Genomic DNA, 18,923 nt, shown 5'->3' on the forward strand with positions numbered 1-18,923 from the left:
ATTTAATAAGGATTGAAAGCATAAAGAAACAATAGCGTGAGTTTCTCATAAGAAACTTATTTCACAACTAAGTTTTCCCTTATGCTATTGTTTCTCTATGATTGAAAGCTAATAGGATTTTGTGTAACCGGTTTTCTTACCTTTTTATGAGTAACTTACTCATTATTAAACATGTCAATTTGCAGTTTAAAGTAGATTGCTCTCAAATAGAGAATGATACTGGAACTGATAAACATCTTGTAATACAATAGCGCACGAATTTCTTTCAATTAAATTCAAAATTATAGTTTTAATGTTTACTTTGGACCAATTTTTTTAAAAATTGTACACGTGAAATTCTAACCTTATCATGGACTTTGTCACCTATAAATTTGAAGAAAAAAAGCACAAGGACTACCTTATTATTTTATCTTCAATGTTATTACATTAGTGTTATTTGCATCGTAATAAATAAATAAAATAAATTGTACCAATACACAATTTTGATTTTTTTTCGAGTAAAGTTTGTACGTGAGAACATTTTCCACTACTTTGAGTGCTCTGTACAACCGACAAACAAATTCTAATCGACCGCTCGATTTTTCGAAAAAACCAAACTCAACCAATTGATAAATCATAGTTTGGCACACAATGCTGATGACACACCCCGCCACTTAATGAATGAAAACTACGATTGACTGAGCGTAAACGTCATGGTCAAGATCACGCAAACGACAATCGGAGGTCAGTCCTGCACCCTTAGCCATGCTTTGTCTACGCGGTTTTATTGCCCCAAAGGGCGCGGGTCAAAGATTTTCGAAGCTGACCATTTGGACCCTGGGGTTAGGGGTCGGCTGGGAAACAGTGGACCACATATTGACCCCTGATTCCGAAATTTTTCATCGCTGCTCCCGACAACATTATTGGCCAGACTTGGATTTATGTGTGCGCCATTGTTATAATGTGTTCTTTCTTCCGATTTTACCCTATCCGCCAATTTACGCCATACACACACACACAACACACACACACACACACACACACACATATATATATATATATATATTATATATATATTATATAATATATATATATATATATTATATTATATATATTATATTATATATATATACCATAGAGAAACAATAGTGTAAGTATATCCCATGGTATAGGGCGTTTATGTCGCAGCTTTTACTTTTATCTCAAGCCGATTATTGTCGATTTTTACTGTTTTGACCGGTAAGAGTGTATGAACGGCACAATATGAGAGACTACCAGCGTCATAAAGCTTCACGGGAAAGAACTACGTGGACTATAGGCTTGAGATAACAGTAAAAGTTGCGACATAAACGCCCTATACCATGGGATATCTACTTACGCTATTGTTTCTCTATGGTATTATTGAAAAAGTAAACTTTGATCCCCAATGTAGTCATAACTTTTTAATACATGTGTTTTATAATTCATTGTAAATATATAATTATTATATATAATCTTTATCCGAGGATGATGTCTGCAGGAGAGATAAGATATAATAATTTAAATATTGTATTCCCTCTCTGTCTGCAGTATCCTGAGGTTTTTGTGTGAGGGCTATGGGATGGATGATGAGATATGAATTAAAGGACCTTCGGTTTTAGGTGAATTCCGAAGTAATTTGAAGCTAATAACTGATGAGTGAGTGAATTAATCAGAAAAGCATTCATTTTTTTAAAGTAAAGTTGATTAATTCCTAAATTATTCTATGGTGATCTAAAATTGATTAATTCATCATTTGGCTTCAAAGCTCCTCAATTTTATGGAAGATTTGAAAAGTGAATTATTATATTGTATTGTACGTTACACTATAGATTTCATGTAGGCTATTTGATAATGCATTTTCACAGATTTTTTAGTTTTAATCTGAAACATGTATTAATAAACCAAAAATCGTATCCAAAACTGTACAAAATTTAAAATGATTTAGAAAGCAAAACTCCCATTCAGACTACCTGAACTCGGTCAATGTTGTTCAAGGTCAGGGTTAGTGGCAACTATCATTGTAAATATTAATCTAACCATTACAAGCGCAACTCATTGATGTCTGCACATTAACAGGTAACCACTTATCTATTCTGGGTTATCACAATTATTAATCAGATCTCAAAATGTACGGTCAACTACGATCGACCCAGTTCTACAATATGATCACCATCATCATCATCTTCATCTCAAGTCAATATGAACTTCATTGATGATGACCATCATCTTGCGTTCAAGGTAAATAATATCACTACGAACTATCATTTGTAATTTGTAGCACAAAAACTAGTCTTATGAATAAGCCTAATATTTTTTCATAAAGTACATGGGATTCGTATAATATATAATTAATTAGACAGCGTACTAGCCGCGAGAGTACATTAAACATTTGTAGTAAAATGTTATTACTATAGTTATGGAAATAGTATTTTTCAATACTTATCAATGAATAATTTACGGTCATAGTTTGCAATGAATAGTTAACAAAAAAAATCTGGTGTGGCGCACTCACACAACTTTCATTGCCGTTATGAGAATTTATCACCTGACGCTAGTGTTCTCGCGCATCTCAAATCTACTATTCAAAGATCTGAGTCAGCTGGTGACAGGACAATAACGCTGGAGACACACGAAGTCTGCTATATCTTCATAGTGAATGATTTAATTGAATCAACAGTTGCCAACAGTTTGCAATTTAATAATCTTATTTTCTCGAACATCGAGCTTATTTTCAATTTTAGATGAAAATTTAACTAAACATTTATTGTAGAGATTTTCATGATCAATCTTTTCCACTTGATTTTTTTGTTTAAACTGTATCTGAAGCCTGATAATCGGGAATCTAAAATCAAACTTTGCATAGATGGGGCGGAGCTCCTGAGATTTTTACAGATATGGGACTTGTGGCAGTTGATAGAGCTTATCAATGACTATTTTAGGTAAAAATTTAATCAAAATCGTTGGAGCCGTTTTCAAGAAAATCGCGAAAAACCTTGTTTTTGACAACATTTTCTCCATTTTAAACGCCATCTTGAATTGCATTTGATCGAAATTGTTCGTGACGGATCCTTATATGGTAAGGACCTTAAGTTCCAAATTTCAAGTCATTCCGTTAATTGGGAGATGAGATATCGTGTACACAGACGCACATACACTCATACACACACACACACACACACACACACACAGACCAATACCCAAAAACCACTTTTTTGGACTCAGGGGACCTTGAAACGTATAGAAATTTAGAAATTGGGGTACCTTAATTTTTTTCGGAAAGCAATACGTTCCTTACCTATGGTAATAGGGCAAGGAAAGTAAAAATGTGCTTCGAGATAAACTCCTCAAACTTCCACTCTATTCCTTGAGTGAAGAGGAGATCACTCGTTTTATTTGTCTCTTTGACATGTTTTCTCGATAGTGTAAATTTTATGAACGTTCATGTTTTTTTAATTTCTATGACGACATCTCTCCAGTGTAAAGACTGGTCATGGATTTAATGTAATTGAATTGAATTTCATAAATATTCGGGATTTGTATAATGTATCATTGGACAGCATACTAGAAACGATTACATTAAACATTTGTAGTAAGAATTGATTACTACATTAATTATGAAAATAGTATTACCAATACTTATCAATGAATAATTTACGTTCATAGTTTACAAAACTAGTAGTCTTAACTATGAATATAGTATTTCATAAAATATTTGGCATTTGTATAAGTATAACTAATGGACAGCGCACTAGAAACGAGGGCATTAAACATTTCTGGTAAGATTCATTACTACGTTATTTACTTATCAATGAATAATACAGTCTTATAATGACGTTAACGTTCATGATCTTAGAACAAAATTTCAAATGTAAAACCAGCAACAAAAGAATTGAAATACTTTTATTGCATCATACGATGTAAATTATTTGCAGTTCGGTAAGATAGTTGAAAGGACTGATTTAAAACAATAAATTTAATGATCAGTGATTTAGTGGAAGTGATGTGGTAGATATTCTACTTGAATATAAGAAACATGGGGTTGTAAAAAACCATTTGTTAAAATAAAATAATTACTCATTTTTCTCAATCACATTGTAATTTAAAAATAAGTGGTTATGCCAACAACTATTATCATTTCTTATACAATAGGAATAGCTAGCACAATACTTCCACTAAAGCACAGAAAATGAAAAAACTTCATCTCATTGTCTTTTCCCTTTAATAAATAAAAAAAATCTGAGAACCTTTTAAATTATTTTGTCACATGTTTTGGCTACTAATGCCATCTCAAGTAATTTTTTTCTTCATCTCATTTAGTGGGGTATCATAATTAGAACGAAGTTTAGTATTAGTAACTTTTTATTTATAATATAATAATTATGTATATGTTTTGTCAATAAACTCCTCTGGTTGCAATTATTGGCAATCAGAGAAATTATCATTATTGTATGTATGATTTTTTAACATTCAATATACAATTGAACAACTAGCTATTTCCATTTTGATGTATTTTAACCAATAAATCAATAACTATTACGATACAAAAGGTTTTATGAATTTATTCTTTGAAGTTATTTTTTTGTTTGTTTATTATTTGAAGTTATTGATTATTGAAGGCTTATTATTGCCTAGCTTTGGATTGAATAATTTTTTTGAAGAAGTGGTCCTTGAAATAATTTGAATTTCTAATAAACTTTATTAGTTGAAGAGAGTTCCTTATTTAAAACTATTGATCTAATAATATGAACTAATCCATGATAATTGGATCAATACCTAAAAATCTCTTACAAATTCAATGATCAATTGAATCAATACCTAGATCTCGAACAAATTCAATGACCCATATTTACTAGTTTAAATACCATTAAGATCACCTTCTCTCTCCTGAATAAGACATTCTTGGCCAAGCTAATTTCTACTCGTTAGTTCCAGACAGCCTACAGAAAAGCATAAACGAAGGGATGCCATGTTTACAGAAATAGACAAGGCTGGCAATGCAGACGAACTGTCATAGATGTCTCCACGATAGAATACATCTAAACTAACCGAATGCACTATTTGGCATTCGAATCATAGAATAGTTGAATAGCAAGTTGAGTCATATAATGCAAAGTTCAATATTAACACTTTTTGTGTAGTTGAGAAGTTGATATTGTGGTAATTATAAATATAAATAAATACAAAATATAATAAAAGGACTAAGACTTGTCAAAAACCACAGATTTTATCGATAGTTAGAAAGACCGGTTTCGGTTGTTACACCATTGTCAATCTCTGATAAACTCTTGACAACTTCAGAGATTGACAATGGTTAACAACCGAAACCGGTTTTTCTATCAATAGAATATGTGGTTTTTGACAATTTCTTAGTCCTTTTTATTTAATATTCAATATTAACAGTTGAGCGAGGGGGGAAAAATCAGCGGGGAGCTCTTTAGAAACTATTGCTATGGAATTTATACATTTTATATTGACAAATTTATTGAATATTGATTTATTATAAACTTGTTATAGACAGTTTACCTAGGCCTTATCAAATTTAAGAATGAATAATAAGGGGTTGAAATATGAATATATATAAGAAAGAATAATAAGAGTTGTCAAAAACCACAGATTTATTGATAGTTAGAAGACCGGTTTCGGTTGTTACACCATTGTCAATCTCTGATAAACTCTTCCAGAGAAATGACAATGATGTAACAACCAAAACGGGTCTTTCTAACTATCAATGAAATCTGTGGTTTTTGACAATTTCTTAGTCCTTTTTATTTAATAGTTCAACATTAACAGTTTAGCGAGGGGTAGAAATCAACGGGAGCTCTTTGGAGAATTATTGTTATGGAATTTATACTTCTGAGAACTTCAATTAAATATTCATTTACATAACCTTGTTGTAGACAGTTTATCTAGGCCTTATCAGATTTAAAAGAAATGAATATAATAAGGGGGTATTTCTTACTTATTATATTGTGTAATTTTTATCAAAAAATCATAATTCATTTTAGTATTATAAAACGCAATCTATGCATTAAAAAAGAGGAATTTAAAATTGTGTACTACTGTAACTGTAAGTAAGTACTTGTACTTGTAAGTAAGTACTTGTAACTTACTTCTAGTAAGTTCTTTATTACTCTTACGTTGTGAAGGGATTATCAGCCATAAGTTATAAGATAATAGGCTACCTTTGAATAAATAATTTAGAAAGGGGATAAAACCTTGAAAAATAAATTTACTCATTCAAAATATGGTTTTATTACTCACAGATGACAAGTAAGAAAATTACTTACAAGTAATTAGTAAAACAAGTGACAAAACCAACATTTTCAATGAGTAAATTTATTTTTCAAGGATTTATCCCATTATTTTCTAAATTATTTATTCAAAGGTAGCCTATCATCTTAAAACGTATTGCTGATAATATCCCTTCAAAACATAAGAGTAATAAAGAACGTGTTTCTGTAAAGGTGCGTTTACACCAAAGTTATTCACAAAATTTAGATTCTATTAGATTGAACATAACTTATCATACACATGATGAACATATGTGCTTGTCAAGTTCCGTTCAATGTAATAGAATCTATAAGGATTAAGTGATTAAAATTTTGTTAATAACTTTGGTGTAAACGCAGCTTAAGTGACTGTACATTGTAGGAAGCACTTAAGCTAATTTAGGTTTATTATTTGTAATTCTACTAGAACAATTTGGAACCGACAAATAATACAGTAAGCCTACTTCAGTTAGCAGTTATTGAATTGATTTGGCAACACTTTAAAACTCATACTGTTCCAGTAAACAACACTTATAACTCTTTATACATTAAGACCTTTGCAAAACTAAAGACAACCTTGGTTTCTTGTCTTGTGTTTTTCATAGCGTGTCCCTTGGGGTTGTTGGAGTCTGATACCCACCCACCTTATGGACTTACTATATAATAAACACTAAAGCCTAAATATTAATGCAGTTTGCGAGGTTTGTCGCAAATTTCCAAGCAATTCGCGCTAAAACAAGGATAAGTTTACAGGTTTTATTTGACAACACTATGGTTGGGTCAAAAATGAAAACTACGTGAAAATTGGTGCTACATCCAGCTTTTTGACACAAATAAAGGCCAGGACACAAATGCTATGCAGCGTTTGATCTCACTCCGATCATACAGTCGGACGACTGTATGACAGCCAAACAAACAACAAACTTGAATGCGTAAAGCCTCACATGCTCATCTCATGACCTGTTCTACTACCACCCTTCTACCACATAGAGATGTCGGACATGATAATTGAAACGGTGGACGAAAGGTGTAGTGGTCCCAGCTTTACAAGTTAACTTACAGTTTGGAATTGATAGCTGTGTTAATTTGACTGAAATTTTTAATAAAACTAAGATTTCTTCTAAAAGAATGATGGCATTTTAAACTACTACAATAAGACATTATTAGCTTGTCTTTGTGATGAAGACAAGAGCATAGATTTTATGGAAACATGATTTCTACAGCATAGGCTATTAAGTCAAGTTAGTATGATTTCACATGATATTAAATTTGAAGTGATATGGTCGAATATCAATTGGTATGATTGACAAAAAAAAACAATGAAGAATGTGTGACTATTCTATCCTAAAAACATTTTAATAAGCAAATGATATAATTTAAAAGAGAGTTAGCCTAAAGTCTAAAGCAATAGTAGCTAAATGTTGAGGGTTAGTTAGTATTGAACTTGGTATAATTGGATTAACAAATGTTAATGTTAAAAAAGAATTTTATAAATTGATTACAAATCAAAAAATGATAATTAATAAGAATTAATCACTTGTTAGTCCAGACATGTCATTGGCCTACATGTTTTGAACTGATCACTGACAGCCTAAACAGATCTTAGTAGCCGACTAGGTTAGAATAGGACTGCAGCGTAACTAAATAAATAATTTGGCAATAACATCAGTGCAATAAGATCTTGAAAGATAGCCAACAGAATATGTGATGATCAATATGCATCTATCACTAATTCACCAGTAACTAGTAACGAACCTTACCTTCTGACAATGGATAGACTTCAATAAGATCCGATGATCATAACTCACAAGTAAACATATCACTAGTGTCAATCGATGGTGGTAAAATGTTGTTCAAACTTGACGACAATCATTAAAATCTAACATAAATTGCCAAAACAGTGATAATTACATCAAGTAGAATACGAAACCGCGGCCATAAGCTTTCTGATTGAAGTAATGCAAAGAAGTGGGGCTTTTCGAATGGATAACCGTCATTCACAAATTTCGATTGGCTGGGAAATTATCAACTCACTGCCTGCTTGATAGTCGGAGCTCATGTCAAGATGAATACAGTTACAGGCGGGAAGTAGTTTGAATTCAAAAAGTCATGAGGAGCTCAATAATGTTTTTAATAAGTCTCAAGAAATTAATTTCAATAAAACCATATACTAAAGAATTTTATTGATAAATTATGAATATCAATTCCATTAATTGAGCTTAGTTACATTATCTACTACACGAATGTGACACATAAATATTATCAAAAACTCATACAGCTGTCTTAAAAAGAGCTGGAATAAATTTACTTTAATATTATTTACCAGATAGTTACATTTACCTTGTTATAGACAGATCATTAATATCCTTATTGTGTATATTTCCTCCATCTGTTTTTTAAGGAACGAATGCCCTTATAACAGCAAAACACCAATGGTGTCCTTGTGTAAAGCAAGCTAGGCCTACAGAATGCCCAGTGCACACTCTCGCTATGACGCGAGGTAAGATTACTCACGTTGGTCTTGACATCCAGGAGTGCCTGAATGGGATATATAGTTGTAGATTCTTGGCTGGCCACTCGCCTTTACTCGAAAAAAATTGGAGCAAAGACAAGCGAAAAAAGGCGAACACTGACATAGAAGCCATCCACACTCTCACGCTCGTAGTCATTTGAACACACTTGGCGACAGTGTGGAAGCGGCAAAAGGCACTATTGGTGTCCTATTGGCCTGGTGAGTGAGACACCAAAACTGTACTCAGGCACTTGGTCCAAACCTTTGATTCATGAAATATTGGAGCGGCGAAGGTAGAGAATATCAGAGAAGGTAGCTGAATGTGTTTGAATCACCCATATGGATCTATATGTCTCCGCTTCCTTCTACATTTTACCCGACCTTAACCTTAACCACTACAATAAGTTTGACACATTTGAATACATACATTGTTTTCAAACACTTTCAGCTACTTTCTCTGGTAACTCTAAACTCGCCGCTCCACTAAGTTTTGACTATGTATAATAAGCACAATAAAAACTAATACCACGCAATTCGCTGGAACATTGGACACTTGGTATCAAAACTCAAATTCAAACCAATCAATATCCAAGCCTGTTACCCTGATATAATATAGGTTTGGATGTACGGTACAGGACAAATGGCCTGAAGAATACAATGGCCAGTATTGAAGAATACTTAAGAATAAAATGGCCACTATTGCAAGAACTAATGCTGACAAAGTAATAAAATAATTATTGTACATTCAATCAACAACACAATATTATTCTCTATTTATAAATAGCAATGTGTTTGGAACAAATATACCACAACTATTAGTCTACTTCTTTATAAACAATAAAAATTAGAAATAATCGTTAAGTAGAGAATAATATTCATATTTTAAAATTGATTACAGAATTTAAACAATCAAAAGATATCAAGACAATTTGCAAAATTGGGATTTATAATGTACCTTTGCTTGCAGGTCTTGGAGCTAACTGAAAATATTTCATGCAACATTTTTCAATGGATGGCAAATTTTCTAAATAGTCTTCCCAATCATGCACTATTATTCTTCATCTCCTTTCAATTCCTTCCGTAAAATACTGACTAAAGTCAAACAAATCGTTACCTATGGTACGAAAATCAAAACAAATAAACGATTACTATAAATAATGAACAATTTTAGAGGGTAAAGGATAGCAATGAATGTTAAATAAAATAAATTTATTATACAGAGTTTTTCTCGTCTTTTGTTCACTATCTTCGGTTATTTCTGTTTCAACTTGACTGTCCGTTTTGGCTTTCTGCTTTTCCTTCATCCTTTTCCTTAGTTTCTTTCTTTGTTCCTTTCGAAATTGTTTCCTTTTCTCTTCAAGCTTTGTTCCTCTTCATCAGGATCCTTACCTTTAATATGAAAGAAAGCAATTAAATACTTAGTTAACATTTTAAAATCATTCTATAAGATTTATCACAGAAAAATATCGCTTAAAATAACTAGAACCTAATAGAAAATGAATGAACAACAAATTTAGAAGTCATAAAATGAAAACGTTTGAATTATTTTGAGGTCATAAAATGAGAACAACTATCAGAATATTCTCCACAAAAATATTAAATGTAAAACTTTATCAATAGAAATTTTCAACGAAAGATTACAAAAACCTTTGATAGATTTCAAGAGATGAAAGGAAGGTAATTGAAGGAATTAATATTTCAGACACCAAGTCCAAATTCTATACCCCTATTAATAGTAACAAAAAAGTGAGTCTTCAACTTCAGGGTTTGTAAAAGTACAATAACACTCAAAATTATAATTACTTTCACCAAAATCATTATTAATCAGAAATTAAACATTGAGACAATATCCTATCATAATGTACTTTTTCATCATTTGTATTTTTCAATGTGTGAGTGTAGTGAAAATGATCCTTTATGTGAATAGAAGACTGAAATAATTATTGCTCAACAGTTCACAAAATAGTAAGTCCACATTATTCAAACGGATTGGTTTTATATGACAGTATAGTTTTCATGTTAAGAAAATTTGGATGAAGAAAATCCAAAATGAGACTGGTAATTGCATCTTGAGCAAGTGAAATAGTAGTCAGCTGCAGTAGCTCATAGAATTGATCAATAATTGAAGAAAAACAATGAACATTGAATAAAAGAAATACGAATATTTGAATTTCACTTTTACTTTCCGAAAAAGGTAAGTTAGAAAACCCTGTAAATAGTAGATCTAAAGGGAAAGAGTAAAAATATATTATTTCATACCTATATAGAAAGGAATTATTTTCAAACATCAATCATATCATTTTGTTATTATAATCTTTATTGTAGTACTATTTTATGATTTTTTGTAGATGGGATAAAAATAATTGACTCCTGGATAAATTTGAAATATCACATCTATTGTCATTTTGTCTATTGTCTTGAATAATAATGTAATGATAATCCTCAATCCATTCAGTTTGATTGTGCATTATAACTCTTACTAGTTAGGAATATAAGTATTAATGCTATTATTGTTCGATTTATTATTTTTTAGTAAGGAATGTTATTTATTTGAATTGATTGTGGTGAATTGCATAGGTGTTTTATAGTTAAATGTTTGTACCTACTTTGTACAAATAAATTTGAATTTTAAAATTTCCATTAACTTCTGAGCATTTCTGTGTGTAATGATTGCTATACTTCATGATCAGCAATTCAAGTACCACAATATAACACTCACAATAAGTTGATGAATTATGAGACATTTTTACCTCCAATTACCTATTTTTTACATTTAATGTTAACTGTAGGAAAAATTTAATGTGAAATACGTGCGCAGAGTTCCTTTGCTGCACTCAAGAAACCGCCATTCCGCACTCACGGCTTGTGCGTAAACCTTTCTTTCCGTGCAGCAAAGTGTCACTTTGCGCACTAGTTGTACAATAGTTATTTGTGCAACTAGTGCGCAAAGTGACAGTTTGCTGCACCGAAAGAAACGTTTACGCCCGAGCCGTAGGCGAGGGCGTAATGGTTTCTTGAGTGCAGCAGAGGAACTTTGCGCACGTATTTCACATTAAGTTTTCCTACAGTTACCATTGAATATGAAAAGTGGGTAATTATGGGTAAAATTGCCTGAAATGCATCAAATGTTTTTCTGTGTAATTTTATTATTGATAAAAACCTTAATTTATTGTCAAATTGAATAAAAATGTTGTCCTTGGTTATAATATAATGAATAATAATTAGCGCGTTGCGCTTCATTGCACCTCTGCTCACTATAGCAGCCACAGCAGTCACTGTTACCAACTTCATTTTGATTTTGCTGCACTGTTGCTCCATATAACCTACTAAGTATTTTGCGTTGCCATGTTGCAAATCTGGAGTGCAGAAAAATTTTTCCCGCACTAGAGCGGAAAAGTGATTCTTTGCGTTCTGTAATCAGTGCAGCAATGGCTACTTTTCAACGTAACTGTAGGAAATAGTTATTTGTGCAACTAGTACGCAAAGTGACAGTTTGCTGCACCGAAAGAAACGTTTACGCACGAGCCGTAGGCGAGTGCTGAATGATGGTTTCTTGAGTGCAGCAAACAAACTTTGTGCACATATTTACATTAAATTTTTCCTACAGTTACCATTGAATATGAAAAGTGGGTAATTATGGGTAAAATTTCCTGAAATTTATCAAATGTTTATCTGTGTAGTTTTATTATTAATAAAAACCTTAATTTATTCAAAATTTAATAATAATAATAAAATTAATCAAGGCACATAATAAATAGGCAACGCCATTCTCCACTGCCATATTATAACGTGGACCTCACTATACCACAGTCAATGTTTCCAACTTAATTTTGATTTTCCTGCACTGGTGCTCCATATAACCTACTAACTATTTGCGTTGTCATGCTGCAAATCTGGAGTGAGCAAAGTAATACTTTGCGCACTAAGCGGAAAAGTGATTCTTTGCGGCCGGCAATCAGTGCAGAAATGGTCACTTTTCAAGGTATCTGTGGGAAAATAACTATTACCGCTCATTTCAAAACACACTCAAATCGAAGCATTGCTACTTTTGTTCTTATATTTTAAAACATACCATAAAATCACTCAAAATGAACAATACACCATAATTATTTGATAATTAACCAATTTAAGCCTTCACTGAATTGTAGTTGGATGAATGATGAGTATTTGTTTGTTTTGTCTAAAACATGAACAAAACCTGATTTTAGAATTGTCATATGATTGACACATCTTTAATATTTGAAATAACACATGCAATTTTAAGCTTGAAATTTACCAATTTCACTCAGAGATGGTGCCACCATCACCCGCCTCACCCAAGGTCTATAAATACTATTTATAGACCTTGGCCTCACCAATTTGTGTTTACTTTAATAGTAAATAGTAATAAGTACAATATTATCCAAAATTTGCAATTTTTATTTATGACAGAGTGTTAGCGAGTTCTCACTTTTGACTTAGTGAAGTCTTTGTCCGTCTGTTTATATGTTCTACGATAACTTCAGAAAGAATTGATCAATCAGCTTTAAATTTTAAACACGTACCTATTCTTTGAACCTTTTTAAAAGTCAAGTTCGTTGAACAACAAAATTGACTCACTACTCCTTCGTCCTTTTTCAGGATATGATAATAACATTGGAAGTCTTTAAGAAGAACATTTGTTGTGATTTTTAATGCTAATTTTTGTGATGTAATGTACTACATAAGAATATATTTTATTTAACTTTTATTTAAATTTAGTTTACACAGCGTACATAATTCTTTTCAGAATTAAATCCTCTTCAATTTTTATTGCGAACAATTATTTGTTTACTGGTCATTAAAGAAAGTTATTGGGCATCAAACGTAGAAAGAAGTCTGTGTTTTTCTACTTGGATTTTTTGCATATTTCAACTTTTTTCTCAAAAACTACTCACACTACAGCTTCCAGACTAATTTTATTCAATTTTTGAGATTTTTTTCCATATGAATCCACCATAAGTTTTTCAAAAACTAGTCCCCAAACAATTCAGCATCGATGTATTTCTCCAGAGGAACTGAATTCCGGGCGAAATCTTTCACTCTGTATAGCTCGCTAATGAAGCATTTATGGATATATGTTTATAAGAACTTTTTTTCTTATTTTCACCTCTACTATCACGTATTAAATTATTTTACCATAATTGAGAATCACCCTGTATAACTTGAGAACAACAAATATCTATTACTAGGAGACCTGTGCTCCGCAAGGGTCTGTTTAAAGGACTTGAAAAATTGAAATCTTGAAGAACTAAAATTAGGCCTATAACCACCCTCAGTAAATTAGGTTCACAATCCTCGGAAAATGAATTTTCTATTTAAAGTTCACTTGAATATGGTTCAATCGATATGTTGAAAAAACTTGCATGTTATAACAAATTTAAATACTAGATAATTCGAGAAAATACATCATTACCAAGTGAAATCTTTCACTCTGTATAGCTCGTTAATGAAACGTTTATGGATATATGTTTATAAGAACCTTTTTTCTTATTTTCACCTCTACTATCACATATTAAATTATTTTACCACAATTATGTTATTTTACCACAATTAAGAATCATTCTGTATATAGCCTATTGTGGTGAAGGTGAGAATTGTCTAGGCTATTATATATATGAATAACTAGCAGGAACCCGTGCTCCGCGAGGATCTATTTTAAAACTTGACAAACTGAAAACTTGACGTAATGAAATTTTGAAGAATTGAAAAAAGGCCTTTAGCCATCCTTGGTTAATTAAGAATATATATGCAAAATTTGAAGTTAATTAGTTCAGTAGTTCAGACGTGATGATGCGTCAAACATAATTTTCCCATCCCGTACCTACGTGTATAAGCCAGCTCTTTACTTTATTAAAGATATAATGAACGACTGCAAGAGATAGGAGTGTGGAACAGAATAGTGGTGAAACTATGATAGCGCCAGAAGTGTCTCAAACACAATAGTATAGGTACTACATGAACTTTTTGAAAATTATTTGAAAAAAAAATGTTAAAACAAAGGAACTGAAAGTTGTCAACCTTATCATAATTCTACCCCCATTTAGAGAGGCTTATGCTTGAGCCGAATGTAAATCTATATAATATAAAAATGAATGTGTGTTTGTTCTTTATGTTTGTTTGTTCCCTATAGACTTGAAAACTTCTTGACATAACGGCATGAAACTTTGGAAATATGTTGTGTGAATATTGGGGATGGTTTTTGAACAGAAATTTCAATAGGGGGGCTGATAATAATTATTTATTAATCCATTTTACAGACCTATGTTTTCGAAATTGGCTACCGAAGAACGGAAAGATGATCATGATTCAAAATCATATTGTCATAATTAAGATGAAATATTTTGTCAATCGATTGTTAATTCTACATTGTTAAAAGACGATGTGGCAAACAGAGCAAAGCGAGAAAGAGATAGCGCTATCAGCATTGTTGAACGATAGACAAGGTTAGCAATTCCATTGCAAATCGAACATTGCCATTATAAAGTGGACCTCACCATAATGTGATACTCTAACGCTGGTCACTAAGGGTCTTTTCCCACTAGTCTACGCCACCCTAGAATTCGTCGTATCTCCCAATGTCAAATCCAAGCTACATATCTGTTCCGTTCACATCAGCGTAGCGTAGCTTTTAATGTTTGTAGATAGGACGGCTACATCTTCCGAAATTGTATTTCAGCGTAGCGTAGCGTAATATGAAGAAACCTTAACGACAGGACATGCATGATGAACATGTGTGTGTGTACACAAATGCCGTCATACATTGTGTGTACACACACGCTCATCATGCATGTCCTGTCGTTAGTGGCCAGGCTACAACTTGATTGCAACTTACCATCAATCTGATACTCCTTGAGCTTAGTGTTAATGTTGGCTTCGATGGCATGTACCAGATGTATGTCGTGCGGAGTCACTAGTGAAATGGCGGTTCCCCCTCTCCCCGCCCTCGCAGTTCTACCAACCCGATGCACGTAGTCCTTCGGTATGCTCGGGATGTTGTGGTTCACTACCAACTCAACGGCCGGGATGTCTAAACCTGTCCAAAACAAGACAACATTTGTTGGATTTTACAAGAATTAGGCCAAATATTTTAAAAGAATTAGTTCAATTGAATAAAAGCTAGCAATTGATAGTACCAAGTCATTTTCCAGCAAATGCTAGGATTCGAGTCAGCTGTATAATCTTATTTGTATAGCTAGAACCAATGACTAGTTGTTAGTCACTACACCTTTTCCAATTTTATTTGAGAAAGTATGAATTGTATTTGAGAATAGTCACTTGTAATTGAGAGAATGTCAGTTGTAAATGAGAATAGTCAATTGTATTTGGGGAGTCATCACATGTAATTGAGAGTAGTGAATTGTATTTGAGAAATCGTCAAATGTAAATGAGAAGATATCAATTTAAAATGAGAAGATTTTCCAATTGACATGTCGTGGCTCTTCTGTAGCCTACAGTACAGGTTTGATTTGAGCAGGAAAGGATACTGTACTACGTACACAGTATTCCAATATTACATTTGATATGTGTTGAGAACCTCCTTTAGGTTGCTCTTTTTGACTTATCCCCAGTCTGATTATTCGGATGTTTGGGATGCAATAAAAATAATAATAAATAATAATAATAATAAATAATAATACTACCATAGGCTTTGCATGGGGGCAAATTAATATTTTCAATGGTGAAATTATTTCCTCTGTACTGTTTACGAATGATTAATGAGAGTATCATTTCTATGTATGTATTGACAACACGACTTTTGTTTCCAAACATTTTGTGAAATATTGCACTTGATGAAGATCAAATTCTCAATGTTCAAGGCGCAATTGAACTTTATCATCAATCAATTGAATATCTTGATCAAGCAATTCGGCAATTCTTCAATGGATTTTTGGGCTTGAAAATAATTTTTCATTTAAAAACTTGACGTTTTATTGGAATATTGAATATAGTATCATATTATTTTATATTTTTATGAAAAATATAAGTACTGGAAGCACTGTTTTTTTTTAAAAATCATTTCCCAATTACAACTGACAACTTCTCGATTTCAAATCGTATGTTCTCAAATTGAAATGATACTTTCTCAAATAAAATTCACTATTCTCAACTACAAGCAGGCACGTAGCCAAGGGGGGAGTCCTGGGTGTCCGGACCCCCCCCCCCGAAATTTTTAAAATGTTTTATTTTTATGGACTACTACATTTTTATGAATGTAAAAAAATAAAACAATATCATACAGTTAAGGTAAGTAATTCATCATTGGAGATGAGATGATCCACATATTAAAAATCCACAAATCAAATATCGTGTGCATATGCCGAGTAGGCAACACTGTGAACACACGCTTGACGCTCGCCGTTGATGTACGAGGGTGGGGTGAGGTCAGTGACCGCCAGTCAAGGTTAGACGTTAGTCGCGCTCTTGGCACTCGGCACGGCAGTCGCGAGTTCTCTCAGTTCATTCGTTCATTGACAGTTTGTGACCGGACCAGTATGAAGCGAAAGCAACATAACCCGTCAATTTTAGATTTTTTTAAAAAGAAAAAGTCTACAAGTTCAAGTGTAGGTAAGTAAAGAATAAAGTAAATACTAAATCCCATACTACTATATTTTTAATGGTTTGCGTCGCAAACTTTGTGACAATATAATTTATAAGTACGTGTAATACTTTCTATGGACTATGGAGATTGAAGGCATATTATAAAAAAAGGACTACATATAATATGGTTTAAAATAACATAAAGTATAGGCTGTCGTAAAAATAGGTTAGGTTAATATGGGACCGTCGGCCGCCATTTTGCAGTGCTACCAGCCCATAAGAAAACCCTCGATTGTAGTGTCAACTCGGTGTGACACAATTACCATCACGCTCAGGTTTAGTTAGGTTAGTTATTATTTTCTGTAATAAGAAAATTATAACTGAGGTTATTATTTTCTGTAATAAGAAAATTATAACTGAGCTAACTAAAACCTGAGCTTGATGGTAATTGTATCACGTCGAGTTGACACTACAATCGAGGGTTTTCTTATGGGTTGGCAGGCAGCCCTGCTACATTCTAATTTTGAAATGTAGAAAATAAGAAAATCATTGTAATTTAGTTGTGTTTGCGCCAGTTTACTATTACCGTTTATTTTATTGTAGTTTTGATTCATATGTCTAAAAAAACCTGTTTTTTTCAGATCAGCAGCAGGCCAATACTACATGTTCGTCCTCGTCGGAGCTAGAGCAATCTTTCAATACGGACCCTGCCCCTACAACAACTGGTGTGAGCTGTCTGGAGCCTAAGCCTGGACCCAGCGGCAGCAACGAAGCCCCTGCCCCTACAACAACTGGTGTGAGCTGTCTGGAGCCTAAGCCTGGACCCAGCGGCAGCAACAAAGCCCCTGCCCCTACAACAACTGGTGTGAGCTGTTCGGAGCCAGAGCCTGGACCCAGCAACGAAGCTTCAACCCCACGACTCGCAGCTGTTGATGAAGATGACATTACTGAACTTGATACTAGTGACAGACAACCTTTAAATTCTGGCATATTTCATCCGCACACTTTTGACGTAGGTGAGTTGAAAAGAACCACTATTGATGACAATTTGAAAAACCAAATATTGTCTAATGTGTTAATTCCATCAGACGAATTTATTTATCCAACAACAGAATTTAATAAGAAACAGCTAAAATTTCAAAGTCACTGGGTGAAAAAATGGCCTTGGATAGCTTATTCAAGGAAATGTGACGGCATATTCTGTAAATATTGTTTGTTGTTTCTTAGTGAAGCTAGTGGCACCGGTAAGGGCAATCATGAAGCAGCAGGCGCTTTTATAGAAGCCCCATTTAGACGGTGGAGAAACGCCATTGAAAAGTTTGACAATCATAATCGTACACAACACCATAGAACTAATGTTGAAAAAGTTGACAATTTTATCAAAATTATGTCCCGAGAAATGAAGGAAATTCCTGACGTACTTATCAGTCAAAGGCAAAAAGAGAGAGAACTAAATAGGGCACACTTGAGGCCTATTGTTGAAACTGTGCTGTTCTGCGCCGAAAATGAACTCCCATTAAGAGGTGACAATGACAGTGGCCCTCTCACTCTTGAGAAGCCTTGTCAAAGAGATGGTAAATTTC

The 18,923-nt window shown here is 33.0% G+C and overlaps 1 protein-coding gene across 4 annotated transcripts in view; it reads right to left on the reverse strand.

Annotated features, from left to right (window-relative positions):
• Positions 1–18,923, reverse strand: part of LOC111053909 (probable ATP-dependent RNA helicase DDX49) — a 59,256-nt gene that overhangs the window by 20,460 nt on the left and 19,873 nt on the right. Inside the window, exon 7 of one of the 4 annotated variants that reach the window (XM_039439394.1) lies at positions 15,635–15,835. The exons of the other annotated variants lie outside the window; for them this stretch is intronic. Coding sequence (XP_039295328.1) covers positions 15,635–15,835 — 201 coding nt within the window. The remainder of the gene's footprint in view (positions 1–15,634; positions 15,836–18,923) is intronic. 4 annotated transcript variants of the gene reach the window in all.

Source organism: Nilaparvata lugens, chromosome 12 (genome assembly GCF_014356525.2).
Source record: "Nilaparvata lugens isolate BPH chromosome 12, ASM1435652v1, whole genome shotgun sequence".
Lineage (NCBI taxonomy): Eukaryota > Metazoa > Arthropoda > Insecta > Hemiptera > Delphacidae > Nilaparvata > Nilaparvata lugens.